Consider the following 23,075-nt stretch of genomic DNA (forward strand, 5'->3'; position numbering starts at 1 on the left):
ATCAAATGGAGACTATAACTCTGACAATAACAGGACACTATAGCCATGTCAGGTTACTAAATGTGGTTAATGAAGAAACTTTATATATATATATATTTGTGATTTTGTTGTGGTTTTATTGTTGCGATTTTCTTTTAGTTTCATTTTGGGGATTTTTCTTTGGATATATTTTCAAGTTTGGTTGGTTTTATTTTCGTGATAACGGGCAGTCGTCCTGGGCAGTTGTTGACTTTTTAAGCAGACTGTAACAGAACAAATCGTCAACAATCATTATGTTTTCCCATGCATAACAAGGCAGCTTGTTGTACGGCGCACATGCACGACGATATCTCAAGTATGCCCGTAGTTTGCTCCACGATAATTGTACAACGAATATGCCTGTGTCCTTGGCCTTATTAAAAAATGGGCGTATGTCGGTCCCCGACACGATAGTCTATTTTATATATAACGTCGTACCAAAGGAGTCATCGAGCTGAGGTTTAATTGTGCAGCAGATAGAGAAAATCAATCGTGCACGTGAAGATTTTTTTTTTTCAGAATGGCTATGCGCCGTAACGTATCGTCGTTAAATTGTGACATTGGCGTGGCGAGACTGCAGCTGAAGAGAAGTCACAAAATTTAATCAATTCGTCTAAGGGCCAGGTAAGTAGGCTGAATAAGGCCGTGTTTATGTGAAGTCACCCAAACCGCGATTCGGGTAACTCACATTCCTCACATCTGGTCCACGTGCCATACATTCCTTTCAAAACGTTAACGTTCCCGATCACGATTCTCCGAAACTACATTCGTTGTTTGATGAAAACACTCTAGGTAGCGTGTCATTATTGTCGGGAAAACCGATTCGAAACCACCTCTATAGTGGCTTGAGATCGAGGCGCTTTCAATGTGATTTGGAGCGTTCAGACGGAGCCACTTGAAACCGGCCTCGGGGTAAACCACATGTAAAGCGCCTTGGGTGACTTCGCATAAACACGGCCTAAGTCACATTCTGAGTTCTAGTAACCTATCTGGACAGGAAAGGAGAAAGGGGTCAAATCAGTGCCATTGCCTGACAGAGAGAGATTACATGCAAAGGCCAGACTCACAGAATTCACGAAATCCGAAGCAATGCTAAAGGCACATGAATAAAAGGAACTCTAACGCATGCTTTGGGGTTTGGTTAAAGAATTGATTTTATGCAGAGCAATAGACTCCATTTGAGCCTTGAAGTCTGGTTTAGAATTTTGTTCAACAAAACTCAAGCTATGACATGCCCAAACTACAATTCTCATGTAAAGCCATTAAAAGAAACCGCTCATACCATTTATGTAATCCTCTTTTCATACTGAGTAAAGCAATGTGGGTAAAAACGTGCTCTTCCTTATGTAACTATTAATAATAAAAATTAGCACAATCACGGTCACTACAGGTAGTAAATACATGTAAAACTCATTTACGTATCTCCGATCAAACTTTAGTGAACACACGTGAATCGGCACACGCAGCTTACATGTGTGTAAATCTCCTACGGTTAGAAGGTTATGCTCACTAGTCTTTAGTCCAATATCACTTTTTTTGTTTTTTGCATCATCACCACTGGTCGCCCAAGGGCGTTGACCTCTTTTCCCCGCGAGGGGCTCTGTCCAGTAAGGTATAGATGCTTCAAGAATGAAAGATGTGCTTAAAAATGAATTTTATGCAGTGCAATTAGAATCTACTTCAGCCTCAACCTCTGGTTTAAAATTTAGTTCGACAGAAGCATTTTCATAAGTCAAGCTATGGCTGTCACATGTGACAGGACATCCTGTGACATGACAATCTACATGTAAAACCATAAAAATAGAACCTGCTCATAACATTTATATAATCCTATTTTCATACTGAGCAAAGCAATGTGGGTAAAAACGTGCTCTTCCGTGTGTGATTATAACAATTAACACAATCATGGTAGTAAATACATGTAAAACTGACAGGGTAACCATTCAAGTGTCTCCGATCAAACTTAAGTAAGCACGTGAATCGGCTCTCGCAGCTTACATGTGACTGTGTAAATCTCCTATGGTTAGAAGGTCGTTCTCACTAGTCGGTAGTCCAATATCACTTTTTTTTCATCATTACCACTGGTCGCCCATGGGCATTGACATCTTTTCCCCGCGAGGGGCTCTGTCCAGTAATGTATAGATGGTTCAGGAATGAAAGGTGTGCTTAAGAATGAATTTTACGCAGTGCAATTAGAATCCATTTCAGCTTCAATCTCTGGTTTAGAAATTTTTTCGACAAAAGCATTTTCACAAGTCAAGCTATGACAGTCACATGTGACAGGACATCCTGTGACATGACAATCTACATGTAAAGCCATAAAAATAGAACCTGCTCATAACATTTATGTAATCCTCTTTTCATACTGAACGAAGTAATGTGGGTAAAAACGTGCTCTTCCGGGTGTTATTTTAACAATTAACACAATCACGGTCTCTACAGGTAGTAAATACATGTAAAACTCATAATAATCATTTAAGTATCTCCGATCAAACTTAAGTGAACACACGTGAATCGGCAGGCGCAGCTTATATGTGTGTAACTCTCCTACGGTTAGAAGGTTTTGCTCACTAGTCTTTAGTCCAATATCACTTTTTTTGCATCACCATCACTGGTCGCCCATGTGCCTTGACCTATTTTCCCCGCGAGAGGCTCTGTCCAGTAATGTATAGATGTTTCAAGAATGAAAGGTATGCTTCAAGATTGAATTTTACGCAGTGCAATCAGAATCCATTTCAGCCTCAACCTCTGGTTTAGAACTTTTTTCCACAAAAGCATTTTCACAAGTCAAGCTATGACTGTCACATGTGACAGGACATCCTGTGACATGACAATCTACATGTAAAACCATAAAATAGAATCTGCTCATAACATTTATGTAATCCTATTTTCACACTGAGCAAAGCAATGTGGGTAAAACGTGCTCTTCCGTGTGTATATATAACAATTAGCACAATTATGGTCTCTACAAGTAGTATTTAAGTATCTCCGATCAAACTTTGGTGAACACACGTGAATCAGCACGCGCAGCTTACATGTGTGTAAACTCTCTTAGGGTTAGAAGGTTATGCTCACTAGTCTTTAGTCCAATGTCATTTTTTTTGTTTGCATACTCACCACTGGTCGCCCAAGGGCATTGACATCTTTTCCCCGCGAGGGGCTTTGTCCAGTAATGTATATGCTTCAAGAATGAAATTTATTGTTAAGAATAAATTTTATGCAGTGCGATTAGAATCCATTTCAGCCTCAACGTCTGGTTTAATTTTTTTTTCGACAGAAGTATTTTCACAAGTCAAGCTATGACTGTCACATGTGACAGGACATCCTGTGACATGACAATCTACATGTAAAACCATACAAATAGAACCTGCTCATAACATTTATGTAATCCACATTTCATACTGAGCAACGCAATGTAGGTAAAGACGTGCTCTTCCGTGTGTAATTGTGACAATTAGCACACTTATGGTCTCTACAGGTAGTAAATACATATAAACTCGTGATAATCATTTTATAAGTATCTCCAATCAAACTTTAGTGAACACGTGAATCGGCACGCGTAGCTTACATGTGTGTAAATCTCCTACCGTTAGAAGGTCGTTCTTACTAGGAACCCGTGAGGCTAAAGGAACAGGGGTTAAAAACACGCATACTTTTTTTTTACTTCGTGGTCGCCACGTAACACGGCCGTTATTAGGCCACTTCAAGGTGAATGGTGCTACCACCTGAATGGTATCACCACTCACCTGGGTTACGGGTTACCGAGTAGAACTGTAACAGCAACTCTTCTCCCTGAGTCAGAAACATCATGGTTGAGACCAGCCCAATTTCTCACAAGTAGTGAGGACTAACTGACCCAATAGGAGAAGCAGGGTTTACAATATCAAACGAAAGAATACATACAGTTCGTTCCTCCTTTCTTTTATGCCCATGATCATCATATACTGATCATTCTGGCATGGCTGATACGAGAGACTGACGACACCGAGTACCACTCTGCGTTACTTGTAGGAAAGAATGAATTCTTTAACACCTCAATCCTTGGTTAGTAACTGGTACTTAAAGGCATGGCTATTTCTTGTTCTCTTCTGGACTGGTATTAGGTACTAGTAGTTGGCACGCCCACCAGTTTATTAGTCGTTTTGTACATCATGCATAGTCTGGACATTTTTCTTCTGTCTTCTTGTTTGACTCATAACCTCTTGGTTATGAGTCAACACTCTGCAGTTGATGCGCTATCCGACCCCACATTTACGCCATCCTACCCCACAATTGCACTTTCATGCTGTCTACTGATGCGTTGGAAAATGCAAATCTTACATTGGCACGTCGTACCAACACTTAAGCTTTGCGACATACATGTAGGTGGGTTGTTTTGATAAACAACATCACCACTCCAGAGTGTTATCTTTTCTACGTATACGGAAGAACCCCTCCGTTGTTGAACTCCAGTCTTTTGATCCACTGACAGGAAATTCAAGCTGGTTACAACGTTAGTAAGTAAGTGGCCTAGATCAAAATACGTCAACGGATGTCTGAATGTGCGAACGATAGACCACGCGAGTTTTACTGGGTATAAAACTTCTTAAAGACAACAGCGAAGCTGGAATTATAATACAAAGCACGTCGTAATCTATCTTTTTATCTAAATATCATCTAACTTCATTTTAGAGAGACTCAATCTTAGAAAAGATCTCAGTTAATTTATCTCGAAGCCCCTTAAAAGAGAAAGAAAGATAGAGAGGGAGGGGGAGAGAAACATTTTATTTTTCTTGTTTGTTTTAATTTACTTTTACATGATTGGGTAAAACGATAACGGATTGATATACAAAAAGGTGATACGGTGACAAGGCAGTATCCATTGCCTTGGCCAGTGGAGTGACCGTTAGCTAGCCTCTACCAGGCTCCGGGTGCAGTAAACTGTACACTCTAGCTGTTCCAATTCCCCTGGAAGGTTATCTCCTTATTTGACAAATTTTTATTCTTTCCAGCCGCCTCCTGAAGCCTGGTAGAGGCTACCCGCTAGCCACTGCAAAGAATGGCTACTAGTCATTCCTCTGCCGACTGTATGCTGCCGGCATTGGGACCGTATGATCTGCTTGGAGCAGACCCGAAATGTAGATTGAGGTCAGTTGCGTACAAATCCCTCCGGAAAGTTCACGATATTCTCACATCACATGGTTATACTCCAAAGAACAAGTTGAGCATGTGAGGAGACGGTAATCTACACATGTGCCGGGGAAGCGGCTCCTTGTGCATTCATGCGCGGAACGTTATGTGATTACATCAGTCCCCGCGACTCAGACTGTCTCCCTTCACAATAGCGAGTAGCGGGGCAAATCTCCGATCAAGAAATTGTTATTGCCGTTTGATCCCCAAGATACATGATCCCACGGAGGTTTTTGGTGTAAACAATCTCAGTCTCGTACACGTGAGGCAGATACACGTGAAAGGGCACGACTTCAACAGTTACTTGGATAACAAGAAATCAAAGATGTCACACCTCCGCGAAAAAAGTCGAGCTTTTTTTGGTGTGAGTGTGTGTGAGGGGGGGGGGGTGTATATTCATTCAGGTGAATTTCTTGTTATGTTTACCGGAGTTTTTGCCTAGTTTCTCTGTTTTCTTATTATGTTTGTTTTTGCTCTGTTTCTTCCTCTTCTTCTTCTCCAATTACTAACCTCTTACCTGGCCAATGACATGGTTTGTTGACGTCTGTCACCATGGTGACTGGTGCTGTGTTACATAATGTTGCAATTTCACAGTCTGTTCTGCTCCGTAAGCTTTTCTATGACCTTTGACCCAAAACACACACAGACACATCTAAAACATAACCTCCATACACGGAGGTAACAAATAATGATTGCCACCATTGCCGCTCTGCTTTGATGCTGTAAAGGCAGACTTTAAGAAAGTGTAAAAACAGGTACAGTCAAACCTGTCCAAGCCGACCACCCAGGGGAACCAAAGAAAAGTGGCCTCCTTGGACAGGTGGTCTCCTTGAAGAGGGTTGCCTCACGACATGAGTGAGACATAAATGGTTTCCAAGCTCAGATGTTTTAATGTCAAATGCTATTGGCATCTTTAGATCTGTGGTGAATGCGTGCGGGGGAGGTGGCGCATGGAACAATTTACGTCTAACAAAACGTCATCCAGCAGTCGAGGCAAACTGACTTGTTTCTCCATGATTTCTCATTAGTTATCATCACTAATCAACATGATCGAAAATAATGTGGTCACCACGGACAGGTATCGCGTTGGCCAGGTGGTCACCTTGAACAGGTTGCTTAATGCTTGCGTCAATGGGGACATTTTTGGGGACGAAGAAAAAGCGGTCACCTTAGATAGGTGGCCTGCTTGAAGAGGTGGACACCTTGGCAGGTTTGACTGTACATATACGTAACGACCCTGGTAATGTTTTAAAAGCTGCCAGCTTTGAGGTATCTGTCCTCATTCTACCCTATAACCTAGCATGACATGTATGATACTCAATTTCATGAACTTCTCTTGAGTTGCCCCTCGTGTGGAAGATATTGCTTGAACCCACCTGGCCATGAAGTCATGCTTCCAGGAGTCATTGAACGGTCTTAAATAAATGCATCAGATACCGGTCATGTTCTGTGATATATATATCTGTTCACTTTTCTTTTCACTTGTTTAACTAATTTCAATACGTTAGATCCTGTAGATAATTTCAATTACATTCTCAGGGGAGATAACCAATACAGTACTCAAATAGGAAAATACATTAAAGAATGTTTCAATCTTAGAGACTACATGTTAGGGAGTATTTAAACATTTACTGTTACCACTGATATATATTCTGTTTGTAATTTGCCACATACATATATATTCTGTACGTAGGATTAAGTTATCAATACATGTATTTACCTTTGTTAGATCTTTAGTTGTAGAAGACCATACAAAAGTCCCTGTACTTTTTGTTAAGAATCTGCTATCAATGGAATCGAAGTAAATATTAAAGCAGCTACCCTGACTAAACCGCGCTCCTGACTGCCACCCACCCCGAAGGTCCCCCTCCCCAATATTATTTCACAAAAAATCGAAATATCTTTTTAAAAATATTTATTATTTTAATTTAAAAAAATATGTATGTGATTCTGATTTCGTTACTTCCAGTTTTCAACATATTTGTGCAATAATCCCAAATTTCTGATATACATGGTTGGTGCCGAAGTAGCACCCAGTTTGTGGTGCCACCAAAAACTGCCAGAATGTAAACAAACAGCCGAGTTTAAAAAAAAAATAAGGAGTCATTTTGTCACCTCCACCTCCTTAATTGCACTTATTTACAATGAGGTAGGGCCGATTCAACTTCGGGATAAAGTGATTAAACTATTTACTTCTCGTATCGTCCTGATGTTACATAGTGATACTATTAAATGTCTCTTGTAAAGTATCTATTTTTACAGAAATAAATCACATTGTGAAACTGATGGTTCCATCGTACAATTAATAAAATTAGGCTAAATCAACCACGTCAATATTCAATCAATATTGACTCATCAATATCATACCTCAAAGTTTATTTGACATTATCATCCTCATTGATACGCATATTACCTCAGTAATACAGCACATATAATTAGTACATTGCATAGTACAATATATGACAACGAACGTAAATCACTGTTTAGTTCAATTAAGCTGGACAAAAATGAAAAACATTATCAAAAGAAGACACTTTTAAATATCATGTACAATATAGATGTCATGAATAAAGTATGTACTTATATTTTAAAATGTTTCAAAAAGAGAGAAGAAGCCATTAGAACTTAGATCAATACTACTTTATATAGTTTATAGCATTTTATACCTTAGACCTTAGACCTTTTTTATTATTGTTGTAATTTCTTTCTAGTACATTGCACATTGTACATCCCTGCGTTTATCCCCACGGGGAATGAACATGCAATAAAGTTTCATTAATAATAGTTCAAGCTGCAGTCTAAAAGGTGTTTAAATTTTGCCGGGAACCCTTAGGCCACACCGCCTTAATTTTATGGATGACATCCGGGCGCGCATTGATTTTCGCCTGTCGCCCTCAAAAAATTAAACAAAAAGATCACCTCCACCGAGGCTCTGGCCTGGCTCTAGGTCTGAGTAGTACATGGTAGTCAGCGACAAAACGGAGCCGAGCACCCAGGCTATCGAATTCAAAGCTCCGCGACTCAAGAACTCAGTACATAAGTACAGTACCGATTAATAAATTCCGCAAAAAGCCAGCATGTGCCGGCTTGTCGTATACGTCGCTAAGTACTGTCGCGAATTCAGCTTTGCCAGCAACACCAGCTTTGTATTCCCGTGGTTTAGTAGCATTTTTATTTTTGGCCGGATTTTTATTTTATTCGCCCGCGCGCACTAGTTTGGGGTCATCCATAAAATTGAGTCGGTGTGGCCTTACTACTGGAGCTGTGGGCGTGAGTTACACAGCTGCTGGTCCATGACACATATGAAGATAAATGAACCTGGCCGTGGGTGTTAGATCTTGGCACGTTAGTAAAGTATGTATTGATGTCCGCTTACAGTACAACGAGTAACATGTACTTGTATTCCTGTAAGGGCCGCAGGAAGATTTTTTTATGACTATATATATAAAGTTGAATCATATACTCTATAAATATAAGTCAAAGGCTTATATTCAAATAGATAATAGTTGAGCCGTCTTGGCATGAGATGCAAGGTCATCGAGATAATCAAGAATACTAAAGGCCCAAAAATACTGCCTTGGGGAACCCCAGCTGTTGTGGGAATTGATAAAGAGGTAAATCTGTAGCTAGTACAACAGACTGACGTCTGTCAGGTAGGGAGGGTGAAATCCAGCCACACAGGTCATTTTATATACCGGCTACGTATGTCAGCATGAACAATAAACCGTTGTGCCAGACACGATCGAAGGCTTTCTTAACTTTTGATATTCCAGGGCAAGAACTCTAAACTCCCTCTTTGAATAAAGAGAATTATTTTACCATATCAATTGTCGGTCTATCTCGCGGAAGCCATGCCGGCTGTAACAGAAAAGCTGGTGCCTGGTCAGACGTTTACGAGTGTGAACTCCGATAATTTCACCATAACTTTGCATATTATCGGTAGTAATGAATGGGCCTGCAGACGGAGCGATTTTTTTTGTTTCCCGTTTTAGCAATCATATGGGCAGCTTTCCAGTAGGAGGCAGCTGTCTGAGAGTCATGGGAGATCTGAAATAGCTTAATTGGTGAGTTGTGGAGCATGTTCATAGGTCGCATCTCTTGTGTACTATTGTTGAGTGTATATATGAGCCGCTGGCTTTAGTGATGTCCAAATGCGTGCGGTACTACCAACCGGCAGATGAACACTGACAGCAAAATGACTAAAAAACATGTAAATATCTTTGAAGCCAAAACCCAAACGCTCGATCTGTCAATACGTCTGATCATTTAGACCACCTGCATATGGAAGCGTGTCTAAGCGTGCCTTCTGCATGTACTACTAAACAACATATTGATGGCTTCTGATCACAAATAGATATAACAAATAATGAAGAGATCGCCCACTATTTCTTCGACATGTCTTTTTTTTTTTTTTTGGTTAATTTTATTTTTTTAAACATTGTGGAGACGTCTATGATGCGTTTGACAGAACTATTTATAATTCTCGTTAGATTACTTCTTTGGAAACAAAAATCTAGATAAACTTCAAAAGTCTCTTCTGACATTTTGTGCAACAAAAACACACCCAAAAGTTTAGTGTGTAAGTCATGTTCAGAACTAACAAGGCACGTGTAGCTCCATCCACAAACACGCCCACGCCCACTCGTTATTATCATCAGGCTGCGAACTGTGCGAGCTGCACCGTGCTCTTCTTCATCTGTATTCCCGCTGTCTTTCCGGAGGTCCCACCAGGCCGTGCATGTGATGCCGCAATCGCTCGGGTCTATCTGTATAAGCGCATCAGTTAAAGCCAGTTCACTCGCACGTGTACCTCCAACGTGCCTTTCCGCTTATCTTTCCCGACAGCCAGCTATTCGTCTGAACGCCTAGTTATACTCTCAGTGGTGACGTCGCCCAGGTTTTCCAGAACATAAAAACGTTTGTGATTGACGCCTTTCAAGCTTGGAACTTTGAAGTGTTTCAATCGAGCATAGGAAAAGGTAGGCGTGATGTAAACGTTTGGAAACATTGTTTTTTTTCTGATGCTTATATTTCCTATTACGTCAAGTTTGAATGCTTAGAATATACATGTCGCATGAACATTTTGTAAATGATGGACTTGCAGATGGTAATGCATACAGACACATATCCGGGATTACATCTAAAGGAGGATGAGAAATGACTTGCTTTGCATTTTGTTTGCATATCGCCGATAAGAGGGAAGCTGTTAAATGCTGCTCAGAGGCAACGGTGTTCTCATTCTCTGCGGTCCCTAAGGAGGAACGTTGGGAACAACCCCGCCGTCTCTTGAGTCTTGGCTAAATCCTTAGACTGACGCGTTTCTATATAAGATATTTCTTCAATGAACAGTATGACCAGTAAACACGTGAACCATATTTCTGTGCACCACCTTCTAGTTCACATCATGGACCAGCTCCGAGCACGAAGGCGCCAGCTGTTCCGCATGCACCACAGCGCGGACAGCGCCGAGCAGCTCAAGATTCCCCGCCACGACAAGCATCGCAAGGCCGGGGACGAAAGCCCGGAGGAGTACGATCGTGAGGACCGCCACGGGGAAACACGGGAGCGGAGGAAGAACGTCTTCCGTCTGCCGTCAGGGTCGGACCGTAGCACGCCCAGCCACAGCCCGAGCCCGATCAACAGGAAACCAGGTCATGGACATCATCAAGGCGAGCCGGAGGAACACAGGCGGCCCTTCATCAGCATCGCAGGGAAAATCAGCAAACTTCCTCTCGCTCTTCAGGTAAGGCTATTCGTCTCCTTTTCTATTTGCCTTCCTTACTGCCGTTATGCCGTATCTTGACGAACAGAAAATAGTTAGATCTAGTTGTACAAGAGAAGCAGTTCTCCAGTCAGAAGCTCTGAGAAAGGTGCTTGATAGACATCAAAATTAAAGCAGGCGAGGGTCTATATTGGTTACGTAAAATGAAATCCTAATATCGTAATATCTTGACAACATTAAGAAGATTGATTTCAAATGCGAACCAGATACAATGTTTTGGAATATTCTAAGCAATCTTTAGATAACGAAAAGATGTATCATTATTAGCATTATCGTCTTAGTTATTTTCCCTAGAGTTAAACGGTGACGGTGGAACGTGTTCAAAGATGCTAAAAAGAGGATAATCCGACTAAAACACATTAACTCCCTAATACGATGACATCAATCATTGCAAGTACTATGGTTTCTCTGAAACCCTTCATCTATGCGTCAGCCTTATACACGGTAACGTTAGGTTGAGTAAACCAAATACATATTTCTATTTGTATTTTGTATCTAAAATATTTGCAGAATATGATACATGTCATTACTTGGGTAAGCAGGGGCAGACTCAGCTGGTAACGTCTGACCAACACATACATATTTTTCTTTTATTCAAATTGCAACAGCAATACAAAGGCCACCTAGGCAGCGTTGCTTAGCCTCCACCAGGCCTTTCTACGGGAATACGGATCGTAGAATTCGGCAAAAAAGGGAATCAAATGGACCAAGGGAGTCCTGCCGCGGGGAGGTAGCCCCGTTCCCTCCGATGCGCGGCACAGTCAAACCCTAAGGCGGCCAAACTCCTGCAAATATTCTCCTATGTATAGCCAGCGTAGTTAGTCTGGTAGAGACTAGTGTTGCTGATGTTGCACCGTGGATGTCGGACATATGTAAAGCTGTGCGAAGGCAATAGAAATTACTCTTGCTCTTGTTTTCCTGACAACGTTACAGCCAAGGTGCGACTTCTTAGAAATGGTCGCTGACAGGGGATAGAGAATAAACCCATGCTAACAAATGACCAGTTGTCGGTCGGGTTGAATTAAATCAGGAATAAAATCCGTTCATCCTGATTACTACACGTACGATAGGTCCCAAGGTTGACATCCTGCTTATAATAAGAGGAATGAACTTCTTATATGATACAGAATATGTATCATAAAAAAGGCAATAATCCTCCATTGGTGTACCTGAATAACACCGACTTTCAAAAGTGATAGCGTTTGTATAAGACATTATTCACCTGTGCCGCTTTTACAGCGGTTAAGTATTCGTTGACCTGAAAGATTGCATGTATATGGCTGAATATGGCCTGCCGAACTCCACCAAATTCAACCAAGCGCATTACTGTGAATTGACTGGTGTTCAGATTCAGATTCAGATTTTATTACCAATGACATGGCAGGTACAATACAGAATCAATACCTGAAATGTGTCATTGCTTACAGATACGCCTTTAAAGACCAAGTATAAAACTCCTGAATATGATAAAAGACAATTCTAAAAGTCAGAGTTGGTGATATCAGGTAACCTATTTACAAAATGTTTCTGGTGAGAGCAGACATGTACACGTACATGTATGAGCGTGTGTTACAGGTCAGCTCAAACAAACTCAGTGCTAGGATTACAAGTACGAGACGTTTTAACAATGTTCGTGTTCAGTTGGTTATTTTTCGGCTGCACCAGCTGAATGTTTTAAAACTATTAAAAATACATTTAGGAGTAAACAGAGTTTGTGCCAGGGTTGAAGACTGGTTTTGCTAGTGGTTGGGAGTACATTCGGACGTAATATTGCAGTCAAATTCGACAAATTTAACTGAAATCCGCAAACCTCAATTTGTATTACGTTCTATTGGTCAGTTCATAACTGTAAGTGCGACCTAGACATGTTTAGATTGCTCGCCAAATCGGGTTGTAGTTTGCCGGAGGAAGATTCTGGGCTTAAAACTAAAATTACCCTAAACAGTTTTCCACCACTCAAGACATAACGGTGTGGTTTCTAGAAACCACAAAAAACAACTCCCGCTGAGAAAGTAATTTGTGCTGTTCGAAACTATATCGGAGAAAACGTTACTGCGCGCATGTTGCAGCACACGGGTTCCTAATTTCCTTAATTGCCAGCAGACGTCTGTGAATAAAGTAAAAGCCCTCTCTTTCCTTCGTGTGCTATCATGGCTCATAGTCTTAAGAAAATGGGATGGCATGGTAGGGAGGCCTAGAAAATAGAACCTAGTGGATGCACATAATGCACATAACACTTTTTAAAAAAAAATTATGCAAAGATGAAATAAACTCCGATCATATTCCTTCGGGAGAAAGGTGGTATCAAATTGGCCATCAGTTACCGTTGGTCCCCGTACTGTTGGTATCTGGTGGCCAATTTGATACTATCTTGCTCCCAAAAGAGACAAAAGGCTACTGAATGAGAGACATTTTGTCTCGACGTCTTCTTCATGTCTTAATCCTAACAAGATCGTTACATAACGATGTTGTCCTATCAAGATCGTTATATAACGATCTCGTTAGGGTTAACACATGAGGATCTTAGCAGAAACGTTTCCAAAGTTATTCATCCCATTTATTTATTCATTCCATAAAAGTATTTTACCCATACAAACGTACTGATCGAAATTATGATAATAATTGTATTTCATTTGTTTCATTGCATAAACGTATTTCTCATTAATTATTGAAAAGAGAAAAATATGCTAAATCATGATAAAACGGGATAGGCTTTTCTTCCAATAGACATCAGGAATATGCAAATGTAGTTAGTTGCAAATGCAGTTAGTTGTCCTAAAAATAGGACTAAATAACCAGAGCTTGCCATAGAATAACAGCTCTCTGGCTATTTAAAGGTATATTCTCCCTTTTTCTCATTTATGTTGTCTAGCAAAAGCTTGTCATACAAGAGCACTATAATTGTTGAATGAAATATGACACAAAATTCTCCTATTTTATTGTTTAGATTAGCCATGTAGTCAGCACGTATTTGTACTAAAATATAGACATAAATAGCCAAAGACTGTAAAACAACAAGAGCACTCTGATTATCCAAAGAAGTATAACAAAGTTCTCCTGTTTTCATTGTTTAGGTTTATAGCCATGCGAATATAGTCAGTACGCATTGTATTGCATGAAAAATGCAGGCATAAATAGCCGAAGCTTGTCACACTACAAGAGTACTGAGATTATTGAAAGAAATATACATTTATATGGCTAACCTAAACAAATGAAAACAGAAAAAATTGTAATTGGCTAGGTTAGCCATGTAAATGTAGCCAGCACGTACTGAAAATATAGGCATAGGCAAAACCAGAGCTTGTAATACAACAAGAGCACTCTAATTATTTAAAGAAATATGACACAAAGTTCTCCTTTTTCCATTGTTTAGGTTACCATCAAGTAGATGAAGCAACATTTGTGTACTAAAAATATAGGCATAAGTAGCCAAAGCTTGTCATACAATAAGAGCACTCTGATTGTTGAAAGAAATATAACAAAGTTCTCCTGTTTTCATTGTTTAGCTTACCATGTAAGCACGTCAGCACGCATTTTTTGTACTAAAAATATAGGCATAAATAGAGAAGGCTTGTCATACAACAATATCACTCTAATTATTGAAAGAAATATAACAAAGTCGTCCTGTTTTCATTGTTTAGGTTAGCCTAGACACAACAGACTCAAGTTCGCTGGAGGAAGGCGGCAATCTGATGCTTGAGACTGCGGATCGGCTGAACATGCTCCTGGGGGATGTGGAGAAGGGGGCGGAACATCTGACGGATGTCATCGATCGTGTCGGCAACAGCATGGATCACGATATCCACAACGTGTTCTCCAGGTGGGCTCTCATTAGCATAATTTATGTACATGGGGTCTAGACTTACAGTCTGGGAGGATGGTCATTATTGAAATTAGGGAATTTCTGCTCCATGACGGTCAATATACATTGGGATAGTGTTGTTTTAACTCAGTATGTAGATAAATGACTAGAATATTGACTTTGAAAACTCGGGTTTCCAAGCCCTAAAAACTGCACTGAATGCCTTTTAAAAGACGTACGGTCAACAGAACACGTAAGCAATGGTGAAAGATGTTGAGGATAGATAATTCCTTTTGACAATGATAGATAGCTTAGTAGTGCCAGGGACAGTTTTGTCTGATCTTTGAAAAACAAATTAGGTTCTTTCCATGAATGCAGAGGCAACCCGACGCATTGTCTATTTAAAACACAAAAACGGAATGGATTACAATGTTTTGACTGAGCAGGCGGTTCGGGCTGAATAAGTTGGGGGAAAATCACGTTTCATGTTGGCGCCTGTCAGAGCTTTGCCGCCATAATTGGCCAATCGCTTTCCTCGCAATTAGATAAGAGACTGAAAACCTCGGGGCATTTGCCTGATTTTGAATCAATCTCAGTGATGTAGATTTGATTTTCTAGAGCATCGTTACTTTGGAAGCCCTTTCGTCGCTAGTGGCTTCTTTTATTTTATTTGCAATATATCATTTCATAAACTGAACACGTCAGATTGAGATCTGCATCTACGACGATGGATGTTCGTCGTAGTACAAATAGTGATCTATCTAGCTAAAATAAGCTGCGTATACATCAATAACGCATTGGATTCTAAACTGCTTATTATGTTTACCGAAGGAAAACATGTTTACCAAAGGAAAACATATTGTTCTTGCTCTGTTTCTTCATCCGTTCCAAATACAGACGTGATTAATGACCTGAACCAGACCGCCTGTCACCATGGTAACTGGTGTTGAGTTACATGATGTTGCAATTTTATAGTAGGAGGGATTTACACTCCTGTCACAAAAAAATGTGAATGTGCTTGAGTAAGAATTACCAGAGCAGACCATATGCGAAGGTAAATGTTATGCATGTGCTTTACAAATGTTACCTTTCTAGCTAGTTGAAAGCCTGTATTTAAAGGCGCTCTAAGTGAAAAGGGTAGTAAAATCAGATTTTCAACATCGATTTTCGGGTCATTTTTTTTAATGTTGTAAGTTGAGTCAATTTTTTTAGATTTTAACATTTTGACAAATCATGGTCACGGCAGACTCATGTTTTAGACGTATGTTCATGCCGCCACATAAGACAATACATAAGATGTATGACAAGCAAAGCGCGATTTTACATACTAGTCATTAGATAATGAACACGGACTGAATATTGCCAATGACTGATAGAGCCGATACCGGTTATACCGATACAGATGCAAGCATGTATGGTATAGGTATGGCGTAAACTTGACTAAGCAATTTGTCTGTCTGTTAGTACGTCAATGTCAAATGCAATTGCCAGAATTTTACATGTGACAGTTAAAAGACCCAATTTATATGTACGTACACGTGCGGGCAAAACCTGACGTCATAACGTCATGACGTGGCACGAAAACTGCGTGCGTCAATTTCTTTCCTGTACGTAAATCGTGACTTTGACATACGTGAGGAACATACGTTCATATCGAAAATTACCTCTCGATCGAAACATATATACATTTATTATACATATACATGTACATATAGATACAGATAGATAAATAGATATAGCTCTATCAGAAAGTGGAAAAATGTCAAACTTTAAAAATTCTCGAAACATGTATACATTTATTATACATACACATATAGATAGGTAGATATAGATATAGCTCTATCAGAAAGTGTAAAAATGCCAAACTTTAAAAATTGGCCCAAATGCAACATCATAGTACACCAAGATCTTGGAATACCAGTTTAGAAATGTTTATGCATTATAAGATATTACAAAATCCGTTTGAAGTCGGATAAAAAGGTTTGCACATGGAACAATAATATTGAGTGTTATTAGCTGTTGATAGAAAGGTAGAAACTCTTAATAAATGTACAAGAATATCCTTAGACAGATTCTCAATGTCAGTAACGAATATCTGTTTTTAAATGATTAAGTCGCTTAGTAAGTAGTAGCTAGTAACATCTAGATTTTCTTTGACTATTTTATACAGCTTGGAGCACGGGCTGCGGCGCTTTTCCCAGACACGGGAAGCCATGACGGACCTGGCTCGAGCCGCACGAGACACCGCCGAGGAGATGTCACGAGCCGGGCGGGCCATGACGGACCTGCTCCGGGGAGCTCTCCTCATCAGCTCGGTGGTCGCCACGGCCTACGCCATCAAAGAGCTGATGTCCGTCAAAGACAACTGCTCTCTAGTTTACTGTTGCCTACTCCTGCTGGCCTGTGGCTTATGTGTTATACTCCTGTGGGCACTGCTAGGTATGATCCATACGCTAATTAGGCAGGGAGGGTTGGATTTTGCATTGCAGGATATTACACTTTCCTGGAAAAAGAGTATGGATGACTAGCTGTATTCAGCACCGACCATCTATTCTCAAAAACCATGAATAGCAGGAATGATATTCAAAGGTTAGGTGTAACAAGTCGTTGGTGCAATGTAGCCAGCTGCCACCGCGCCGCGTGCCTACAAAGCTAGGTGTGTTACGCCGAAGGGCGGTAAAACCGGCTATACAGTTACAGATAAGGCCACACCATCTTAATTGGCTGTTCCTAGGATTTGCCTGTCCATTTTTTTCTGATTTGCAAAAAAAAAGGGTTCTAAATCAACTGCAAAATGCTCAATGAAAGACGTATTTGGCCCCAACGGTTGAAGAAAGTCCTTTTCTTCCTAGTTGTTAAAGTTTTTCAATGTACCAAAATGCACTTTTGTTTCATTAAAAGTTAAATATCTATTGTTTTCATTATAAACCAGCCTGATGTGTTCACTTCATGGCTCTTATTGTAACATTTTCGCTATCATGGGATGCCTTGGCCTGTTTTTTCGCCCTGTCGCTTCATATTTTTTCTGAAAAAATCGAGAAACAACAAATTAAATTAGTGTGGCCTAAAGAAGATATTTGGAATATCCTGATACATGGAATGTTATGATAATTGAGATGTTGCTTCGATATGTACATATACATGAGACCATGAAACTCGGAGATTAGTCTATTGCGTCTCGGAAAATCTTTTTTCAAACTGTACAATGCAGATATTAGCCTTCGGGCATGGTTTGCCAATAGAAGACATTTATCCGGAGTATGTCAACCAAGACAGGCATGTGTATGAACAGAGACTTGACAGTGAATGATTGTGTTCTCGACATTTAGTAGTTAGGCCTGGTTAGTTTCATTATATGGATGACATCCTCCTGGAGCCCCAAAACTGATGCGCGCGTGCGAATAAAAAAAAAGTTTTGCAAAAAAAAAGTTATTTTCATTATGAAATCTACGTGGTCATGAGGGTTGAGCAAATGGCACAGAATATGGTTTGGCGATTAATCTAGTCTTCAAGTTCATTTCTTTACAATTTCGTCTTTTTTCGTTTGATTTTGGCATTCTACGACATTGGTATGGCTTTTATTAATTTTTATTTTGAACTTATGGTATATTTTTGCTCATTTTGCAACTTTTTTGTACGATTTACAGTATGGTTGAAAACTTTTTTTTTTTTGGAAACGGCCGAAAATTCATGCGCGCGCGGATGTCACCCATATAATCAAATCAACATGGCCTAATCAGCATAGAAAACTATTCTGCAGTCTTCACAATGTAAATATCGCAGTGTATGTATTGGATGTTTTCCTATTGGAGTGCCCTTTATTCCAGTAATCACGACACACCGTGTAAGGTGTGAGAAATGTCAGTTGAGACATGTGAATAAACAGTGGCATTTTCATAATAAATTTGTCGTGAAGGATTTATTGATTCCGAGCTGTATGAAAATAGCGGTCATTAATATATTCTTGTGCAAGGCATTCTTGTATGTATTGGTTGGGTAGGCTACTTTCTCTTTGCAGCCAAGGCTGAATTCTGAGGAGCTTACAATTATTGGGGCCTGTCGCAAGGGTCTAGAGCAGCTGCTATTCCGCGCTAAATCTAGGTGAACTCAATACAACCCTAGGTGTGGCCATAGGACTGTAAGGGTTGAACCACTCACACCGTCATGTTACAGTTACCTTTTGTTACTTTTATGCATTATCAATTTGGTTGAACCTAAATTATTATTATTTATCATCTATGTTACATTTGATTTGATATTTGTATTATGACCAGTAGTACTTAATTTCCTGTATTTATTTACTTATATGTTATATTAAGTTATAATTTATGGTATATCTGATTCTGATTCTCTGTATCATAAGCCTATATGGACTGGGCGACGTATGGTCGTAATGGCACGTTAATAAACATTCATCCATTCATTCACACTGGGAAGGTCCACATACTTTTTGGGGTGGGTTCTTCAACGTGCGTTGGGTGTGGCTATTCATAACACGGGGCCTCCATTTAAGGTCCTATCCTAGGGACGTCCCTCATCATCATCATCGTCCGGCTGCGGAGCAGTCGACCACAAGTCTTCCCCACGACCGTCGATCCGCCGCCAGGTTGGCAATGTCCTCTGGCCGCAGGTCACCCTCGGTGTCCCCCAACAGGTTCCGGACGTAACCCAGGTAGTCGAGTCGCTGGCGCCCTGGGCGCCTTTAGCCGTGCGTCGGTACATACAGGGCATATGTTCGGCATGGTTCCCCCACAGGCATTCTAAGTGCATGTCCCAGGAATCGAAGTTGACGCTGCCATTACCATGGTGATAAGGGGTCGAGTGTTTGTCAACTTGTAGATCCAGGCGTTGCTCACATGGTCTAGGCGCTTGATGTTAAGCATGACCCTATAGCATGATTCAGATTCAGCACGTCCCTAACCGAAGCTATGTACTCGTTAACTTACACCTGAGTGAAGTGAGGAAAGTCGTGTTAAGTGCCTTTCCCACACGATCGGCGGTAGCGGGTAGGATTCGAACCAGGGACCTCTTGGGTCTGAGCCGAACACTCTACGTTACCCCACATCTATGTATTTATACAAACACACCGAGACCTGAAAATCTCCGTTTACACAGTAGTTTGTAGCTTAAGGCGCCTTTAGCTTACGACCTGAGGAATAAGGCGTTCTTCTTAAAAGATTAATAAAACAAAAGAAACAATTATCAAAGATAGAAGTTCTTGTACGTCGAGTACCTAATGCAGAATGCAGAATGAACCAAGCATCATGGCAATCACTCGATATCTTTATTTGCAATCAGATACAGATTTCTGTACACTACATATGCATGCACAGATACAGATTCATGTACAGATATACAGATTTCCCGAGTAGGATGACCGTGTCAGTCCCTACACCTGAGTGAGGGTTACAGTTGACACGGTGGTCTTCGCGTGGATTTGTTTAAGGTTGATAACATGCCCCTGTCCTCCGACCCGGAATCGAACCCGGGTCTCTTATTTGAGCGCCGAACACTCTATCCACTACACCACACGACGCCGCAAAACCAAGCAACTGTGGATAGATTATGTTAGGTATCAGGCATTTCAAATAGAATCCGCCATCTTTTATCAGTTACTGAGAATAATTTTCAAAGACATGTATAACGTAAAAATGGTTTGTTTTTCCAATGTGACTTGCAAAAAACAGGATTTAAAGGCAGCTGAATGTATCTTACACAAATATAAGAGTCGGGCCATTTCGTATAAATTGATAAATCTGAGAATCAGTCAGAAAGTCATGTTTTCCTTCTAAGCAGATTGATGTAAAGACCTTGCACATCATGTAACGTAAGCACGCATGTTTTCCATATGTATGGCGTACACGTGCCTAAGTACTTTGTCTGTTATTACGCCAATCTTATATATAATTACCAGAATTATACATGTGACAGTTTAAGATTCAATTTACATGTACACGTGCGGGCAAAAACCGGACGTGGTACGAAAACTGCGTACGTTAAATTTTTCCGGTATGTATAAATCGACGTGATTTGACATACGTGAGCAACGTGCGTTTAGATCGTAAGTTAGCTCGTGGGCTTGCGTACGATCTGAACGCCCGGTCCTGACGTATGTATGTACCGCCAGGTTTCTTCTCGCGTTAAGCCCCTGTCACACATTCACAAACTTCCAACGAATCCGTACGCGTTTTCAATCACCAGACAAGCACTGTGACAAGACTTAGGCCAAGCTTACCTTCTGTATATGACTCAAAACGAATTTAAGTTAGAGTTCAGCCAAATCTGAGCCCTCAACACGTCCCAAACACCGCTGACTTACTCACGAGTGGTTTGCAGTTGTTTTGTTGACTTACGGTCGAAAACTAGCCACCTATAACTAATGTTACGCTACCCCACTCAAAATCAGATATCTTCAATATGCTCATTTTATGTCCTTCTCAGACATCAGTGTACGTTGGAAAATTCATATTGGAATCCCTACAAAAGTGACACCATATTGTAAATAGCTGATATATCTCCTGAATTACAGAATGTAATGAAAAAAATACTCTTCTTAAGAAAACACAATAGATTAGCTTTAGTATCATTATGGACTAGCTCGTTAGAATTACATTTTAGTATTAGTTTGTTATGTACCCTTGTTGTTTCTTTGCCATACATTGTACCAGCTACAGTTGTTGAGCAATAAAGTTCAACTTGATTTGATTTGATATGATCACATCTCCCGAACGCCTCACGAAAGTTTCTAAAACATTTTGAAACATTCGACTGGCGAAGTCGAACCCTAGTAAAATTCTCCGAACGTCACTCTGCGCCGAACAACTCCCAAACACGGGTTGGCGGGGGTATACGTAGGGGAGGCCATATTCGTAAATGTGTGACAGGGGCTTTCTCTTCTTCGCAAGCTCCGAAGAGAACTATGTTTCCCGTCTATTTCACAGACAAACACACACAATTAGGGTAGTGAGCTCACCACCGTCACCTCAGTACGGTCGGGCATTTATTGCAATTGGCTCGTCAAGTCAGTAACACCATTACTCTCTACACATTGTAGCTCTCATAGCATGTACATACTTATACAGGAGCCTAATACAACAACAACAAGTCATGTGCTGCGAGCTGGCGACCTATTTTACCCTGGTTGCCAATTGTTTAGCCAAAGTCGGGCTGGTCGGTTAAACCAATGCTCTGTCCAGCGGATGTTTAACGCATCCTGACTTGTAAGTAACCTCTAACCGGCGAAGTTCAAAAGCTCATCTACGTGAACAAGGTTGAAAACATCCTGGCTAAGCAAGTGATGCGTTACAGGTACACCTGAATAACTACTGACTTTCGTAAGTAACGTGGTTCAAAATACGACAATAACACAATTCTGGAGTATATCAGAGGTTACAGCTACACAACATACTGAGTACAGCAAATGGCCACAATGTGACTGGGAACGCTAGCAAGGCAGGTATCTTGCAGAGAAGAGACAACATGAAGGTTATGTAACAACTGATTACGTACGCTATGTCGCAGGTACCATTGAGGATAACGTACAGTGCTATGACGAATGTACGAGTCTAGATAAGTCAGTAAGAACTAAGGTAGCGCGATGTCGTATGAGATGAGAAAACATAACTAACGTTCTACAATCCAGGTGTTCTCGGGTTAGTCATGGGAGGGTTGGGTGGGAATGTGACCGTACAGAGAAAGGTTGAGCCACGAATGACCCTTACGAGGGTTAGGGAGGAAGGGTCAGAGGGTAAAGGGGCGGAATAATTAGTATCAGGGTAGGGGTCACGTGATTGTCTGTTCAGCCGACGGGAAACGAGATTTACCGAAGTTGACCGATTACAGTTTAGCGTTGCCTGGCCTGGCGAGTCTCACGCCGACAGACTTCCTCTCGACCCTACACCGCGACAGGTCGGCCTTCACCAGCTCGTGCCCGCCCTGGAACCGGTCCAGGAACCTGTCCACGGCCCGCTGCTGCCCCGGGGACAGCCCGGAGTAGTAGTCAGTAATCCTCTGCAGCATCCACAGCGGGTACACAAACACGCCGCGCACACTGGTGACGTTTCCCAGCCGGAAGTCGTGAACTCCCACAACCCGCATCAGGTCTGTGTCGTCTCCGGATTCCTGTTGCAAAACAAAAAAAGAACATTTGCTTAAAGGGTTATCCTTTTCACAAACACAAAATTCACACAGTTCATTCTAATTCTTTTTTCTTTCTTTCTTTCTTTCTTTCTTTCTTTCTTTCTTTCTTTCTTTCTTTCTTTCTTTCTTTCTTTCTTTCTTTCTTTCTTTCTTTCTTTTTCTTTC

At 40.8% G+C, this 23,075-nt stretch overlaps 2 protein-coding genes across 2 annotated transcripts in view; one reads left to right on the forward strand and one right to left on the reverse strand.

Annotated features, from left to right (window-relative positions):
• The first annotated feature begins 10,537 nt into the window (after positions 1-10,537).
• On the forward strand, positions 10,538-17,299 carry LOC109470119. The gene is made up of 3 exons (XM_019768902.1): positions 10,538-10,930; positions 14,611-14,789; positions 16,942-17,299. Exons 1-3 carry the CDS (start codon positions 10,538-10,540, stop codon positions 17,297-17,299), a joined length of 930 nt encoding a protein of 309 aa, XP_019624461.1.
• Positions 17,300-22,595: 5,296 nt separating this feature from the next.
• The window catches only part of LOC109470288, an 8,391-nt gene continuing 7,911 nt past the window's right edge, over positions 22,596-23,075 (reverse strand). The window contains exon 6 of the mRNA XM_019769202.1: positions 22,596-22,892. Within this exon, the coding sequence (XP_019624761.1) occupies positions 22,608-22,892 (285 nt within the window). The 3' untranslated portion in view covers positions 22,596-22,607. The remainder of the gene's footprint in view (positions 22,893-23,075) is intronic.

The sequence above is a fragment of the Branchiostoma belcheri genome, unplaced genomic scaffold (assembly GCF_001625305.1).
Source record: "Branchiostoma belcheri isolate BF01 breed outbred unplaced genomic scaffold, Haploidv18h27 scaffold22, whole genome shotgun sequence".
NCBI classification, from domain to species: domain Eukaryota; kingdom Metazoa; phylum Chordata; class Leptocardii; order Amphioxiformes; family Branchiostomatidae; genus Branchiostoma; species Branchiostoma belcheri.

Bases quoted from the DNA above. Each gene is read 5' to 3' on its own strand.
- LOC109470119 (XM_019768902.1), top strand. From the start codon at position 10,538: ATGACCAGTAAACACGTGAACCATATTTCTGTGCACCACCTTCTAGTT. The intron at 10,931-14,610 runs GTAAGGCTATTC...TTCATTGTTTAG, and splicing joins AACTTCCTCTCGCTCTTCAG to GTTAGCCTAGACACAACAGA. The intron at 14,790-16,941 runs GTGGGCTCTCAT...TATTTTATACAG, and splicing joins ATCCACAACGTGTTCTCCAG to CTTGGAGCACGGGCTGCGGC.